The 17,425-nt window shown below is 42.4% G+C and overlaps 1 protein-coding gene across 8 annotated transcripts in view; it reads left to right on the top strand.

The window, feature by feature from the left end:
- Positions 1-17,425, top strand: part of ITPR1 (inositol 1,4,5-trisphosphate receptor type 1) — a 214,982-nt gene that overhangs the window by 169,027 nt on the left and 28,530 nt on the right. For all 8 annotated transcript variants that reach the window (XM_028719343.2, XM_028719345.2, XM_028719346.2 and 5 more), the window contains 8 exons: positions 674-866; positions 2,630-2,752; positions 5,233-5,408; positions 5,786-5,950; positions 7,750-7,945; positions 11,509-11,613; positions 16,331-16,470; positions 17,167-17,332. In XM_028719343.2, coding sequence (XP_028575176.1) covers positions 674-866; positions 2,630-2,752; positions 5,233-5,408; positions 5,786-5,950; positions 7,750-7,945; positions 11,509-11,613; positions 16,331-16,470; positions 17,167-17,332 — 1,264 coding nt within the window. The remainder of the gene's footprint in view (positions 1-673; positions 867-2,629; positions 2,753-5,232; positions 5,409-5,785; positions 5,951-7,749; positions 7,946-11,508; positions 11,614-16,330; positions 16,471-17,166; positions 17,333-17,425) is intronic.

Below are 17,425 nucleotides of genomic sequence, written 5' to 3'. Positions count from 1 at the left end.
ATCCCAATGAGCAGTCCTTCTTTGTGATTGTACTCACCAGGACAGAGATCTGTCACCTTCCCCCACCCCCACTGTCATTGCAGTCATTTTGTCCTGGTATCCATGGGAGTATTGGCACCTCATTTTTTTTTAAAAAAGCACTGCTAATGAGAGTCATGGCACAGTGTTTCATCTTCTTGTATCTGTTCTTCTGTTTTTAGAAATTCCAAATGAAAACCTGTTTTTTTATCCCATCTCTTACACATGTTTTCATTCTTCTAAGCTCTGATCAGAGTATCATTCAAAAACAGAGAGAGAAAGGTCCTTAGCTTTCAGGACACCAAATAACCATTAACTCATTTTTTTAATGGAAACATAATTTAACCACCCTGGACTGTTAAATTTGCCTAACAAAGGAATAGCTGGCCATCAACCATAATGATATATGTATATAATATTGTATATGGAAATGACCCAGCTTTTTGGACTTGAAATGTTACTGAAACAAAAGGAAGAAACCTACAGTAAATGGTGTTACACAAATGGAAATCATGAAGTATTTTTGTGAGGAGAGTAGCAGGTCTACTGCATAAGTGAGGTTCTGATAAAGGAAGAGTTTGCATCGTGGGGGGTGATACATTCTCGTTTTAAGGGGCAGCCATACAAAGTAATACTTAAATCCTGTCTTCTATAGATTGTTAGATCAGATCGCACCATGGAGCAAATAGTTTTCCCTGTGCCCAGTATATGTGAGTTCCTCACGAAGGAATCTAAACTACGGGTGTACTATACTACCGAGAGGGATGAGCAAGGCAGTAAGATTAATGACTTTTTCCTGAGATCAGAAGACCTCTTCAATGAAATGAACTGGCAAAAGAAACTCAGAGGTAAACTGGATTGCTGCCAAAGGCGATTTTTCAAGATACTAATTCTTGATCTGAGAGACTGCAAAGTTCTTCTCTGTGTCAGAGAAGCAATTTCAGCCTCTGGGGAATTTTATCCTCACACAAAATTATTCTCCATGTAATTTTGCTTTCAGTATCTTAAATATTTTCAGAAAGACTTGGTTTAATCATTAGCTGTGCATATTGTTGTGTGTTTCCAGCATTACGTTTCCCGATTACTATTGTGAAAACAAATGCTTTGAAGCAGCCAGAAGATTATGCAGATGGATATCATTGGGAAGGGAATGGCCAGCCATTAATCTTAGGGGCAATTTGCCCTAGGATTCTTGTCAGATATGTTACATAAGGACTAAACTAGACATGACAGAGGAGATCTGTGTTCACAATCTCCTGTGGGGTTTTACTTTGGTTTTTACTTCAAGCAGCTGCATTGGGATGCTAATTTGGGGAAGTAGCTCTCTGAGAAAGTGTGCTGCACCCTTTTCTGCACTATTTCCTGGATGCAGACCTCTTAATGTACAAAGCTACTATCAGCTCAGGGTGGAGTTTGGGGAGAGAATATAGTACAGATTGCCTGCAGGGCTAATAGCAACTCCAGCTGTCTCACAGTGCTGCTCCTCTGATCAAATTACCTTTAAAATTACATATGTATATAGTCACAGGAGACGCTTATCGCTGTTCTCCTGCACCATGCCCATGTTCAAACTACAAAAGCTCACATCTGTGACTGTTGTTTTTGCAGCTACATAATTTCAGCTGATATAGTGGCGAAAGGAGAAGAACTTATAAATAAGAACCAAACATTACATTCAGCAGTACTGGACTTAGGTAGACAGGAAGTCGAAACCTCTGAGACAGCTGCATCTGCTTGGCACAATGGTCCACTTATATCTTGGTTGCTTTCTCCGTTTGAGGTTATGACATTTTCTAAAGCTCACATTCCACTGCATCATTTTGAAGTTTGGCAATGTAATGATCGGGGACCAAACTTGATGTGACATTAAACCTATAAGCTATACTTGATGTTTGTTTACTAAATAGCTGGTGTGGGGAAGGGTGATCTAGATCAGGACTATACCATGGAAGCCGAGGGATATTATTCCCCTGCCACAGTTCGGATTGCACCACTCTCCCTACAAAGCCGCAGAATAGCATCTCTAGCTGGGTGATCCCGAGCAGGACCATAACAGGACTAAAGGGTCAAATCTTCTCTTGTCTTCCATCCTGAATGTTGAGGTCCCAATCTGGTCCCACAGCTACCATTTAGTAAACAGAAACCAGTCACACATTAAATGCATAATGCAATTATCTGGTTTAGCTCCACTGCAGAGAATAAAGGCTGGAAATGGAAATGAGGGTGTGTCGGTCTCAAAAGTTCACACAGTGCAGAGTGCCATGGCATGCAGTCAGCACATTCTGACCTTTTTGTGTTTTTTAACGCACAATCAACTTTTGCTCTCCTGGTGCTTGTAAACCAAGTGTTTATATAAAAAGTTGGTTTCTGTTCAGTATGGACTTTGATCTGAAAAAAGGTTCTCTAGGAAGCAAATGCCCTGAACTTATGGGCTCTGCAAACAACAATTAAAGCACAAACTTTAAATCAAATAATAAAGATTACTACAGTTCACAGTGTGTGATTCTAGGAAAAGTTGGCAATACAATGATCTCTGTTGATTTATTTACTGTTAGGGGCAATCTTGTACTTTGAATCCCTTGTAAACATTTTTATTTTTTATTTTTTGCAGCTCAGCATATACTGTACTGGTGCTCGCGCAACATGTCCTTCTGGAGCAGTATTTCCTTTAACCTTGCAGTCCTTATGAATCTTTTGGTAGCATTTTTCTATCCTTTTAAAGGAGTCAAAGGAGGTACTAGTATTTCAAAGTTATAAAATGTAGTTTTTTTACAAAAATCAAAGCACAATGCAGGTGGGTGGCGGCGGCTAACTTAAGCATCTTAGTACTGGTGAATTTTTATCAGTTGTATTATTAAGCACACTCTGCATCTCAAGGGATGTAGGGGTGGTGCTGTGGTCTAAACCACTGAACCTAGGGCTTGCTGATCAGAAGGTCAGCGGTTCGAATCCCTGCAATGGGGTGAGCTCCCGTTGCTCGATCCCAACTCCTGCCAACCTAGCAGTTCAAAAGCACATCAAAGTGCAAGTAGATAAATAGGTGGGAAGGTAAACGGCATTTCCGTGCGCTGCTCTGGTTTCACCAGAAGTGGCTTAGTCATGCCAGCCACATGACCCAGAAAAACTGTCTGCGGACAAACACCAGTTCCCTTGACCAGTAAAGTGAGATGAGCGCCGCAACCCCAGAGTCGTTCGCGGCTAGACTTAACTGTCAGGGGTCCTTTACCTTTACCTTTACATCTCAAGCAGTGTGTCAGATTAGGATCTGGGAGAAGTGTTGGCTCTCAAAATGCACAGTTCTAAAGGTGTTTTATCTCAAAATGCAAATTTTAATATTCATTTTGATGTTTTTGAGCAAAGAGCATGCATGCTAGTCCAGATGGTACACTTCAAGTTAGACTGGAAGCTGCAAATTTCCCTACTTAAAAATGGTTTCAGCAGTTCCTTGCCTCAGGGAACCCTGAGGATGGTAGCTGTATAAAACAGATCCCAGATTCAGAATTGTCAGGAGTCTCACAAAACTAGAGTTCCCGGGAGTTTTTGGAGGACATCATGACCATTAAACTAGTATGGAACCAATTTATATCTGCAGTGTATATCTGCTGCAAGAGAGCAGAATATCACGGAAAGTTATGTTCTGAGTGCACAACATAAACACTTCAGCCAGTGGCTATGGAATGGATGTTAGGTTCATTAATATAGCCTGTGATGTTAGAGCAGCTTTGCTCCGCTGCAGCTACTTTGTAAACATAAAACAAGGGTGCCTCACAATGCATGTTGCAGTTAAGTCACATTTCTACGTGGCTTATTGGGAAAGAGAAGTAATAACACGCTTTTGCATCAATGTTGGCGTGATTTCAACTGGAGTTGAGCTCCAAGTTCAGTTGGAGTTTTATTAATATGACAGCTTTCACATTTTAATGCAGGTTTCTATCCATTATTTTGTATTAATTTATTAATTGGTATATTTATATGAGGCAATTCAGCACAAGGTTCCCATTACTGAGACTTGAAAAGATAATGAGCAGAAATGGTAGAAAGAAACCAAAACCAGGTCTTTAAACACACACACACCACACACACAATTTTCACCACTGTTTGACTTATGGGTCATTGACAAGTAAGCTAGTTCTCACATGTGGAAGTGGGACTTCACCACTTTTGGCCATGGAAGGAGAAAGTGTTGAGTGCTCACAAACTGGCAATGAGGGACCCTTGCAATGAGAACTTTGGTATTGCAATAATTACTTCATATTATTATTTTAAGCACTTTCCCTTCAAGGTGTAACGTTTGTGAAACTATACAAAAGCCTGTTTACAAGGCGGGGAAAGAAGTAGGGTGAGTTCATGCCCCACTTTCAGTATAACTCCAATTCCCTTAAAATGATGGCAAGCAAGCGTATATCTCTAATGTCAGGTGATTTCTGTTGGATCCCATAGGACACATTCCTAGCTAGGTTTTCCAAGATATTTATTTAAAATGAAAAGAGTATTTTGACTGATGTTGGCTACCGCATTGGAGTTCATGTCCAATGTTGATGAGCCTGGATAGCTCAGTTGGTTAGACCATGGTGCTGATAACACCAAGGTTGCAGGTCGATCCCTGTATGGACCAGCTGCATATTCCTGCATTGCAGGGGGTTGGACTAGATGATCCTCAGGGTCCCTTCCAACTCTAAAGTTCTATGATTCTATGATTCTATGTCGGATGCTTTCTGAAACAGGAACAGGAGCAACAAAAGTGCGCTGTTTGTGCCAGGGCCATTTCAGACTGATCATTGGCTAACCACAACAGACTTTTAGGTACTCAACCACTTATCGGTCCAAAAATAGTAGCCAAAAGGTTAATAAGCAATACTAAATGTGTATATCAGAATATGGCACTTCCAAGGGTAGTTTTGAAAATTTTGTGTCAGGTGAGGAGGGATGCTGCCAAACCAGGGCAGTTAAATTCCCCCATCCCTAGAAGGTTTGTCTGGGGGCTGTGGGGAAGGCTGGTGCATGTTTACTATAATCTACTGCTTAGTTTTTTTTAATGCCTTGCTTTGTTGCCTATGCCAGTCTGTAAGTTATAGATGCTGTTTGTTGGCATATTTCAAACTGATATTGTTTGAGATATTGTTCTTAGCAGCCCAGGGGGCTTTGTGGAGCAAGCAGGATAAATTTTAAACTGAATAAACAATGAACTGTCTTTGGGTGTCTTCCTCTCCTCAGGTACGTTGGAGCCCCACTTGTCAGGCTTACTTTGGACAGCCATGCTGATATCATTTGCCATAGTTGTTGCCTTACCTAAACCCCACGGCATTAGAGCCTTAATAGCTTCCACAATACTGCGGCTAATATTTTCTGTAGGCTTGCAGCCAACATTATTTCTTCTGGGGGCTTTCAATGTAAGTATCAGATAGAAGTCTCTCTGAAATTTTCTTGCCCTGCACCATGAAATATTCTCTACATGCTTGTATGTTAAAAATTCATTGTTCTGCCATAAATCATTAATCATAAATCATAAATCATTAACAACAACCCCCCCGCCCCAGGGTTTCAATCAATTGTGGCTAACCTACAGCCCTCCAGTTGTTGCTCCCAATCATCCCTAACCACTCACTGTGGATGATGGGAACTGTGGTTCCGGTATCTGGAGAGTCACCGGTTAGCTACCCCAGTTTAAAAGAAGAATGCTGGAACTGGTGTGTTGTGTTGTGTTTTCTAAAATATGCTCAAGAACGAATGTTCTCCAGGCATTCATCTTCTGTCCTGTGCTCCACAGGTTTGTAACAAAATAATATTTCTGATGAGTTTTGTTGGTAACTGTGGAACATTCACTCGAGGATACAAAGCCATGATCTTGGATGTGGAGTTCCTTTATCATCTACTATATCTTCTAATTTGCGCAATGGGGCTTTTCGTTCATGAATTTTTCTACAGCTTGCTGGTAAGCGTTTAATCCCAACAATTTATATTTTTTACTGTACTTGATGACTGTAGATATTAGTGACCCTGAATGATGCTAAATGGGTTTAAGCTGACTTTCAGATGATTCCCAGCACCAGCCATGGCAGAAAGTAGCTCGGAAATTCAACTGCCCCTCCACTTTCCAAACAAATACGCAAAGGGACAAGAGAAGGTTTTAGGTTAGACATACAATATTTTCAAGAAATCATTGACAGTTACCAAAACAGCAAAGATATTCAGCCATGTGATCTGGTCATGTACTTCACAGCAGTTAACAAGTGTTTACATAAGCAAAGGCAGTTCAATGTGAAATAAATCTTTTACATGTGACTACAAAGCAGCTCGCTTTTATGTCCTTGATCTGCATGCACGGAACCTCATTTTTATTCTAAGCCAGAGTAGAATTTATGGGCGAATTGCTGCTCAATTCATAAAGCAGCCTAAAGTTATGAGTTGGCCAATTTATATTGCAAACTTCAAATGACATCACTACAAACACTGAGAACACCTATTAAGAATGTAAAAAGAGCCTACTGAATCAGGCCATCTAGTTTTCTTCTCACATCCTGTTCATCTCTACTACAGATGTGCCAAGGGCCTGAAACCACCACCCCCAACCATTTTTGCCACCCCAATTGTGGGGTGCAAATATGGCAGGCATTTTTGGCAATTTTCAAGAGGGGGTGACAAAGACATCAAAATAGAATGCTTGCAGTAGCTCTTCTGGTGACAGGAAGAAGACATTTTACCACCAACACCTGCTCCTGTGAATTACGCCGGTTCATCATTACAAGTAGCATTGCTGGGTTTAAATAACACAGACACCTTTTCTTAAAATTTAAAAAAAACACCCTAATTCCCTTTGGAATGATGTCATGTGATAACAAACCACAATTCCCAGGTGGGTGGGGAAGAGTAGGCAGCTAGTTACGTAGGGATATTGCCACTGCCACAAAACCTGGGGAGGGGGGGAGTGAGCATGATTGAAACAGGCCTCTTTCACCTCAAATCTCTCCTCACTTGAAAGTGGGGGATATTGTTGGAAACCTTTGAAGTGACCCTTAATTATGATCCATCCACCTCTGAGTTCTGTTACCTGAGCAAATTGAGATTTGGGGACATGCTGTTTACAAGGTAACGTATAGTTCTGTCAATGGACTTCAGGGTGACTAACTTCCTTTGACTCAGGCTCACTGTCTTCTGGTATTACTGCAGTCAAAGAGGCAGCAAATTTTCCATCAGGCTGCGTTGTGGCTTTTCACTGATACATTAACTACTCATATGGGAATTTCCATGTCCAATTTCAGTCTTTGATTATATTGCAGCCCAATGGTATGTATACGGAGCAAACAGGCAGTGGAGAAAAACCCGAAGGATGCAGTGATGTGATCATTATGACACTATTTGTGACTTGGCATATCTTGTAATTTATGAGCTAGAAACCAGCTAAGTTCAGCAAGGTTCTGGAACAAGAAAACCAGCTATGTTTATAACTTTTGAGGGGATTTTGAAAGAAAAACTCTGGCCCTCAATACACCCCTTTACTATGGCTTTCCATGTTCTTGGTTTAATAATGTTGCTGTTTTCATTTCGTTTTTTAAAAAAAAAATGTTAGAGTTGTTTTAGAAAGTGATTCTAAACTGTGGCCTCCAAAAATTAATTACCATGAAAAGCATGTACGTCAAAATATTGCACTGTTCATGTAGGTTACTAGGTATCGTGGTGCTATCTGTAGTTAAAAGTGAACTTATTAAACATTCTGAACTGCCCTTTTTCCAGCTTTTTGACTTGGTGTACAGAGAAGAGACTTTGTTGAATGTCATTAAAAGTGTCACTCGCAATGGACGCTCCATCATCCTGACTGCTGTTCTTGCTCTTATCTTGGTTTACCTGTTCTCGATAGTGGGCTACCTGTTCTTCAAGGATGACTTTATCTTGGAAGTAGATAAGCTCCCTAATGAGACGTTGTCGCCAGGTTCGTAAGTTTTCTATCCGTGCAAATGCACCAAGGGGGTTTATCCTGCGAATATTATGCTCCCTCTGCAGATGACTGCCTGCTAAAATCAGATTTCCTTAGAGAACATTCTGCCAAAAATTTAGGTCTCGGTGCTTTGAAAGCATAGATAATGAGGCTGAAAATAAAACATGACTGCATCAATATCTCCTTTAGAGAATAATGTGGATGTTTTTTGCCCCGTAGCACACATTAGTAGGGATTATCTAGTACTTTGTGATCAAAACTATGTGCGTGTGTTCCAAAATAGCCCATAGTGACCCAGCAGAGGACCAAATATAATCATGTTATGTGTTCTAGACATACTTGTGATTTTTAAAAGATCATATAATTATCTTACATAATTTCCTTTTTCTGCTTCCAACTTGTACATTTTTGGCAAAAAGAAAAAAAAGAAAAGTTTTTGGGGGATGCCTAGGATAGCTTTACGCAGCCCATTGCTCTTCAGATGTTGCTTGGTTGCAGCTCATGCTATCCCTAACCATTGGCCATACTGCCAGGGGCTGAAATGTGTCAGCAGTGCTTTTTTTCAGGGGGGTGTTCAAGGGTACGCAGTACCAGCACCTCTTTTTCTAGAAAAAAACACTGGGCATCAGACTCCAGGGATATCTGGAGTGCACCAGATTGGGGAATTCTGGTCCAGGAATATTTAAATGCAAAGAGTATGGAGATGCAAATTGGGGAGAATGGCAGAGAAGAGCTAGGCGTGCAAGTAGAACCTTATTTCTGATCAATGGTAATTCAACTTAACCCTATTTAGGCATCTCATGTGCCTCTAGAAACTCCCCATGTGCCTGGACACCTGCAGTTGCTTTTCCAGGCACGGGTAGGGCAGAGAAGCATGCATACAATTTGCCTCTGTTGCATCTCTAACTTTCTGTAGACAAAATAAAGCAGATTATCAGCAGAGTCACAGGAAAAGCCTAGAGTGACTCACTGTGCAGCTTAAAGGTTAACTTGGTCTGGAGCAAAAGAAAAGGGGAGGGGAATGTTAACTTTTGTTCTGGCAAAAGTGTAATAAGTAGCGTATTTTTCCGTGTATAAGACTAGGTCCCCCCCCCCTAAAAAATAATGTCAAAAATTAGGGGGCGTCTTATACACGGATGCATCTCCCCCTATTTTCTTAAACCTGGGTCCCAAAAATAGGGGGAGTCTTAGACATGGGGGCGTCTTATAGACAGAAAAATACGGTATATGCCTGCATACTGGCCAGTGGAGTATGAAGGCAGTTAAGCGCTGCTTGGGTTGGGAGGGAGTTTAAAGAAGGGAGCAAATTGAACCATACTGACTTTTGCTGGGACCTGTTGTGTGGTGCAAATGTGGGAAGGGTATTTTGGCTAGAAATGGAAGCAAATAGATCAGATGAGGAAGGATGGTGGTAGCTAATAACTCCTACAGCTGCATTCTGTTTAACAACTGTGGGGCTCAGGCGGCACTAAGTTGTTTCAGGGTCAGAGCCGTAGCTAGGTGATCTTGCGCCCCTGTCAGAAACATCCATATTACGCCCCCTAGCCACGGATAAATTAGCTCTTCTTTCCGCCTCTCCTCCAAGCCTCCCCCCCCACCCATTCAATTCCTCATGCACTTCACCTTTTAATGAATTCTGATTGAAGGAGGGACACCAAGATGGGGAAGGCTAACCTAAATGATGGTATATAAGCGTCTCCCTACTTATGCACGGAGCACCCCACTTTAATAGGGAGAAGGGCATGGGAGCCAACTCCTTGGGACCAAGGTTCCTTCACACACACCCTAAAATATTTAGGAGGTCCCCCCCCCCCAGGTAATGGGCATTCCCATTCAAATAGTGTGCATGCACTCCGTCTTGTGGTCAATTATACAGGGTGGTGCTTACCTGCCCCCCCCCATATATTTTATTCAAGTTGGCACCCTTGAGGGAGGGTGTGCGAAAGGAGAGAGAAGTTGATGTTACTCTGGAGTAGGCTTGGTGTCTGGAGAGGCAGGGGCGCAGGCAGTGAGGTGGGCCAGGCAGTGTCAGGGGCTGAGGCTGGTGGATCTTCCCAGCCCGACCCTGAGCAAGGTCTGGGAGAGGCAGAGCCAGAAGGCCAACAGGATGAGGCACTTAGGGCTGCCCCACCAGGCCAGCTACCAGGAGGGCCAAGGGGCGAGAGGGACAGCCCAGAGCTGGCGCCGCCCAGCACGCCCTCTTTACCGCTCTGCCTGGGTTGCGGGCAGGGAGTGCTGGCTGGACAGGGTGCCTGGCAGAGGGTCTCAGCAGCTGATTTTGCGCGCACCCCTTGCCTGCGCCTCTGGCAGGGGCCCACCTCACCCCCCCCTAGCTATAGCCCTGTTCAGGGTTTGTTTATTTGTTTTAGGGAAATAAGGGGAGGGGCTGTGTAGGTCATTGCAGGAGGGGCACTGGAAGAGGGTGGCTTGACAGTTTCTCTTTAAGCTGTCTTTGCAAGCAGAATCCCTCACCCCAAGCAAGTCCTTTTCTTTCCCCTTTCACCTCGTCTGCCTAGCACTGCTGCTACAATCAACTTTGCAGCAGCCCCCCCCCCACTGTATTTCCCTAAACATAACCAATATCAGGGGACTAGGTAGGAACATCCAGATTAGGCTGGTAATCCCCCACTCACAAATAAGGATAGCAGTACTGGAAAGGTTTTGCAGGGCTGGCATAACAACACTTTTAGCCACAGCCATTCATCAGGTGGAATGAATTAGAGGAATTTTGCCATGATCACGTTTTAGCTGTCCTTAGGTGAAGATGGCTAGAGTTCAAGTCCCTTTTTGCCACAGAATTGGGCCCAGTTCTGACTGCCATATGAAAGAAGTCAAGAAAAAACTGTGTTAACTTTGGCTCAGAGAATTTTTTTTTACTTGAATGAGAACTAGGATATAGCCCATTCTGGGCAAACCCACTAACACGCCCCCCCCCCATCTCATGTGATAAATGCCAGACCATCTCTCAAACAGATTCAAGTGAAATATTTCCCCTCCTCCATACATGCTACCTTTTCCATACAACAAGTACCCCAGAACAAAAAAGAAGTGTCACAAAGCCATGTCTGTTTTGGAAATGCAATATATATGATGACTGCGAGCTGTTGTTCAGATTTTTAAGCAGGGATATGGAGTAATTGTATCATTTTGAATGAAGTAAACAGGAACAATTGAGTTTTCGTGGGGTTTTTTTTTTTACATTTAATTCAATATAAAGTATCAATGGTTTTGAATGTTAAATCCTGGTGAGTTTATAAAGAAAGCTGGCAAAACTTGTACAGTATGCATTTTCCTTTGCCTATAAATTTTATACATTTTTATTTGTTTCAAGTCCTTGTACAGTATGCATTTTCCTTTGCCTATAAATTTTATACATTTTTATTTGTTTCAAGTCCTCTTGAGAGTCTATTTAGACTGAACGGCAACACAGACATTTTAAAATTCACAATAATTATTTTTTAAAAAAACAACAAGTGATAATGCTAATGGTTGTGTAAGAACTTTGGTGTATTGTTTTTAAAGCTACATCCTTGGTGTCTTAATTTGCACACATTCAGATCAGCATACTGAAGCTGGTGAGGCAATGACCGCAGAGTTCCTGTATTCTAACGTATGCAGAATAGAGAGTGGGGAAAACTGCTCTTCTGTTGTTCCTTCGGCAGGTAAGTATCGGGTACCAGTTTTTAAATGCAGCTCTCAATGCATGGTTTCTATGTCGTATGGAACCTACACACACCAACTTCCTTTGCGTGCTAGTGCTAGTCCTGTCACACACTGCAGTGGCAATGTGTTTGGGATGGAGCTCAATGGCAGCTGTAACAGTGCGAGATGACAACACGTGATGCTGTGCTAGAATCCCATGACAACACGTGATGCTGTGCTAGAATCCCAAGCTGGCATAGAGCATTGGACCCACATAACAATGTTGGTTGTTGCTGGTGCTCTGGTAACCCATGCTTGGTCTTAGCCAAAAGGCTGAGAAGTAGTGCTCTGGTATTCATTGCTGTTGTTAGAGGCAGCAAATCGGCATCATACAATGTTTACACGAACTAGTGGAAACTTAAGAGGTACAATCCACTCCCACCCAACCTTTTCCTTGGGATCCACATGCTCAAAGCTCAGCCCAATGGAAGCTGCTCTTACCAGCTATTGCATCTAAAAGGAATGCAGTGTTCAGATGCAGTGTACGCTGTTGCCCTTGTGCCCTTCTTGCAAGCCTCCAGAGAGGTTCATGGCCTGCTGCTGGAAACAGAATCCTGAGCCAGGCCTGATCTAGCAGAGATCTTTGTGTATTCTTATGGAGCAGCAGCATCTAGTTACCATTACTCATGCTTCAAAGCCTGTTCTCTCCTTGCAGATAAATTTGCCTTTCAGAACCCTTGCCTGCCCACCCAAAATCATTTTCTCCCCAAAATCCAATTTCCACAAAGAGGTGTGTTGTTTTTCCCCCCCAGCAGGAAGTTTATTGCAGAATCAGTGCTGCTCGTGCACACAAGTTTTGTGCCCCATTGGTCTTAATTAAATGCCAGCCCATTTTTTTCTTAATTCTTTTTTTTATTGCACATGTAATCTGTATTTCCTCTTACTGAGGAAAATCCAATAAGCAAATAATAATAATCTATTATGCATCTGTAGTTGCCACTGGTGTGCAAGTTTGTTAGTGCTTCCTCTCCTTTTTTCTGGTGAGTGGTTTCTTGTACGTGGTAACGTTTCTGTGGCTGCTCTCTATTGCCACGCTGCTCTCTATTGCTTCCATTTGCTCCTCACCTGAGCACAACCTTGCTATTTTGTCTCCAGTGTCCCAAACAATATGACCATTTTAAAAAAAAATTAAAATTTATGATGCCTTTCATCAAAAGAAGGCTCCACCTTGCAGCCTCCGCCTGCCCGCAATCCCAAGTAGCAGTCTATACACAAAACTAAAATTTCTTAGAACCATTGTGTTTTCTTAGGGGAATCAAATACCTTATCAAATAAACTTTATCCTTTAACCAGTCTGCAAACAAAATATGCTTTAACAACTCAAGAGAGTGAAAGTAGCTATTTCCACCAATTGCTGTATGCAGAAGGCACGTTAGAACATCAACAATCCAGCTCAGAAGAGTTGTTCTCAACCTATGTGGGAGATTACCTTGGAGACTGTAAACACTGTACATGCACCAGGAGTTTTTTAATTTATTTTTAATACAAAGGTCTTGCGCAAGACCTCTTTATCAGAGTTTCAGTTTACTCTGCAGCACAAGACCTCTTTATCAGCATTTCAGTATATTCCGCTGCAACTGGTTTCTGCTGCTAAAGTTTTGCTGTTTGTCTGGGTCTGCTTTTATGGGTCACTGTAATAGTCTACTGTGGGACGCGGGTGGTGCTGTGGTCTAAACCACAGAGCCTAGGGCTTGCCAATCAGAAGGTCGGCGGTTCGAATCCCCGTGATGGGGTGAGCTCCTGTTGCTTGGTCCCAGCTCCTACCAACCTAGCAGTTCAAAAGCACGTCAAAGTGCAAGTAGATAAATAGGGAAGGTAAATGGCGTTTCCGTGTGCTGCTCTGGTTCACCAGAAGCAGCTTAGTCATGCTGGCCACATGACCTGGAAACTGTCTGTGGCAAATGCCAGCTCCCTCGGCCTATAGAGCACTGCAGCCCCAGAGTAGTCCGTGACTAGACCTAATGGTCAGGGGTACCTTTACCTTTAATGGTCTACTGCAGTGTTCCCCAACCTTGGGCCTCCAGCTGTTTTTGGACTACAACTCCCATCATCCCTTGCTAGCAAGACCAGTGGTCAAGGATGATGGGAATTGTAGTCCAAAAACAGCTGGAGGCCCAAGGTTGGGGAACACTGGTCTACTGTATGCAGTTCTTTATTTTATGCTTTGGCTTCAGGTCTTAATTTTTCACTCAGAGACTCTCTTATAGTGAACAACTAATAAATGATTATTAATAATACAGCTAAATTTCAGACTGGTGCAAGACCTCTGTATTATTATTATTTTTTCAAAAAACAAACTCACAAATGGAGATGGGTGTTGTCCAGCCCCTGAAAAAGGCACAAACCTCCCCTGACCCCATTGTGAAACATGGGAATATGAGTTGGTTGTGTTTTCTCTTAAGCGCTTCCTGTGGATACATTTTGAAAAGCATAAGATTGAATCTGCACAATGAAGCTGGATGCTGGAGGGTTTGGGACAAAAGGAAGTACTTCTTCACACAGCAAAGAGCTAAACTGTACAACTCACTCGCACAGGAGGTAGAAATGGCTACCAACTTGGATGGCTTTAATAGAGAATTAGACAGATTCGTGGAGGACAAGGCTATATTTCCCCCTCCAAAGTTGGAAGCAATAGGCTTCTGAATACCAGTTGCTGGAAACTGCAGGAGGTGAGAGTGCTATAGGGCTCAGGTACCTGCTTCAGGCTTCCTGCAGGCATCTGATTGGCCACTGTGGGAAAAGGAAGCTGGACTAGAAGGGTCACTGGCCTGATCCAAGAGTCTCTTCTTATGTTCTTATGCCAACTGCACACAGAAAAAAATGGGATCTGAGTGGCTCGTTGGCAAGGGATCACCCCCCCCCCCCATCTGGAAGCATTCAGGAGCGGCTGATTGTTCAGTCACATTTCTTATGGTGATTGACTTTTAAGTAGTGCCATTTCCCCCATCATTTTCTGCAACTTTTTTTGTTTGTTACTGCAATGAATAATATATGCTATCAGGTCCAGATGGAATTTTGGCATCTTAGGAAGTCAAAGTGCTTTAAGATCTCAAACTTCTAAAGGTCAGTGAGTCCTTTTAAGACTACCCTGGTTCATTCCTTAAGACAAATTAAGAAACACAGAATGATTCATCCCAGTCACCTTGAGCTGGAGGAGGAGGAAGTGGTGTCGGAAGACCTGACGAGGATGTAGTCATTCTTGGTAGATTGCTTCTATCCTTGGGGAAAAAGGAGATATGTCGTACTTTTTTAAATAAACCAAACAGAACAGAAACGTTTTCTGTATGATTGTGGTGCATAAGTCGAATCACTCCGATGGTCACTTTCTCTTTGCTACATTGCTGCATTATTTGAAAAAGAAGAAGAAATACTCATAATTTAACTTGGACTCTGCTTTTTTAACCACCACCACCACCCTGCTTTCTTCTCTGTAACCCATACCACGTGGTCTCTTCTGTGTCTCCTGTTCGCTGTCCATAATGTTCTCTCTCTCTCCATTGTATGTACCCCATAGCTTGATCACACCAGCAGACACATGCACATTCTTCTTTCTGTACCACCACAGATGTACTCCAGTACCAGCTCTATTTAGCCCTCTTAGTAAACAAAACAGCTCTTCTCTGCTTACAAGGAGCATACACTGGCTTAATCACATCTCCTAAAAAAATGGCTTTAAACTTGGCCAGTCATTGCATTCTCTGCACCCCCATCTTTCAGCCCCTCCTTTTAAAATTTCTCTGTTGTGCCTTTTTCTGTTCCGTCCTTGTTGAATTTGGCGACAGTAGCCCACAAGGTGCTTTGCTCACTCTGCGGCCCAGGGAGCATTGGAAATGTCTGCGCTATGCAGCTTGGCTGCCTAGGTGCATTCCACGGGCAAAACTGTCCCCAGCTGCATCATGGACCTCTGCCTCCAGGAAGAGAAGGGCAGTGCGGATGTGAAGGCACAGGCAATTTTCCATTTCTACCTGATGTGGGTAGACTTTTGATCCGAGGTGGCTAACCAGTGGCTGAAAGACAACTCCCATCATCCCTGACCATTCCAGAAAGAGGTGGGAAAGAGCTGCAAACAGCATTTGGGATTCTTCCAGGGAGATGGAGATCCTAGGGGGACTACAACTACCCATAGTCCTGCTCCAAAGTAACTCTTGTGAGCTTAAAAATTATGTTCAGAGAGATTCAGAGCTCTGCATTAGTAACGAGAAATTGAGATTTGTATCTTTTGTGTATGTTCACATGTGCACATTTGGCTTTAGCTACTATGTTCAATGTTTCTAGAACTGGTAAAGGACCATATTAAGATTCATTTAAGTTTGCTTTAGGATTTTCTATTCATCTATGTCTTAAAAGATAACCTATATCACTCCTATCGTGTTCTGGAGGTATTTTAAAAGTCCCCACAACTCGGTCCATGGTGGCTGAGCCCTTATCATTTGATGGGGTGTGTTGTTGCCATATTCCTAATGGGTGCAATTTTTTTTACACCCTCACAACTTGTGTCGTTCTGTACCCAAGGTGTGGGATCTCAAGAGGTGAAAGAAAGGGAGGTCTGTTCCTTTGACTTCATGAGTATCTTCAAAGTGGTGGTGCAAATTCAAGCAAAGATAAAAATGTACTAGATGAGAGTTTTCCAAACCAACCTTGTCTCACAATGGTACCCTAACTTGCTTTGTTTAACAGAGCTGTTTTCTGAAGAAGCTGAGGAAGAGGATAAAGAACATACGTGTGAGACATTGCTGATGTGCATCGTTACTGTGCTTAGCCATGGCCTGCGGAGTGGGGGTGGTGTTGGAGATGTCCTCAGGAAACCTTCCAAGGAGGTAAATTACCACCATATGTGAAAGGGATGTAGTGCAAGAGAGAACCAAATAGGGTTAGATGCCCATTAAAGGATTAGAAAACTTTTCCATGGGGGGAAAATATGTCGCTGCATCAATTGGAAAAAAGTCTAGTTGTGTGCCATGTACAAAGGAGTTTGGTTATTTGACTTTAAGTGTAGGTGTGTGTAATTGCCTTTACTAAATGAACAGGTTCTAGTACTGTCAAGAGTAAGGGAATGTGAGTACTTGGAGACTTATACTTTAAAAGTACTCTTAAGTGGAAAAATACTGCTGTAGTAATTAAGCTCTGTGCAAGCACTCCCCAACAATGTTGTGGGTTTTTTTTAAAACTATCTGTGACATACAAGCATCTTTTGGTCATGCAAAGAGGTTCCTATGAAATGCAGCAGTTAATACATGCAATATCAGAACTACTGTAAAAACTTTTCTAATGCTAGCACTATAGTAGTTACTAACAATTTTAATAAGGCCACAGGTACAAAAAATAAATTCTCCCCACCCCCTGCAAATAAATAGCAAGGCTTCCCAAGCACACATCTATGTATGCAGTGGTCACAAGTTTACGCCCCTCTTGATATCATTTCTCTTTTCATGTTGCATTGTGCAGCATGCTCTTCTTTGCGCCAAAGCCTTTTAGGCTCCAATTTTGTTTATCTTAAAACTATTTTATTTTAGGAGCCCCTTTTTGCTGCAAGAGTGATCTATGACCTACTCTTCTTCTTCATGGTGATCATTATTGTCCTCAATCTGATTTTTGGTGTTATTATTGATACGTTTGCGGATCTAAGAAGTGAGAAACAAAAGAAAGAAGAAATACTAAAAACAACATGCTTTATTTGTGGTAAGTGTTGAACCCAGTGCTATGAAACTAGCAGCTGTTCTGCCCCAGAGTCAAATGCAGTAATAGTAATGTATGGCTTCGACAGCAGATTCA

Source organism: Podarcis muralis, chromosome 2, assembly GCF_964188315.1.
Source record: "Podarcis muralis chromosome 2, rPodMur119.hap1.1, whole genome shotgun sequence".
Classification (NCBI taxonomy): domain Eukaryota; kingdom Metazoa; phylum Chordata; class Lepidosauria; order Squamata; family Lacertidae; genus Podarcis; species Podarcis muralis.
Note: the sequence above shows the minus strand (reverse complement) of the source record. Positions and strands in the feature narration are given on the sequence as shown.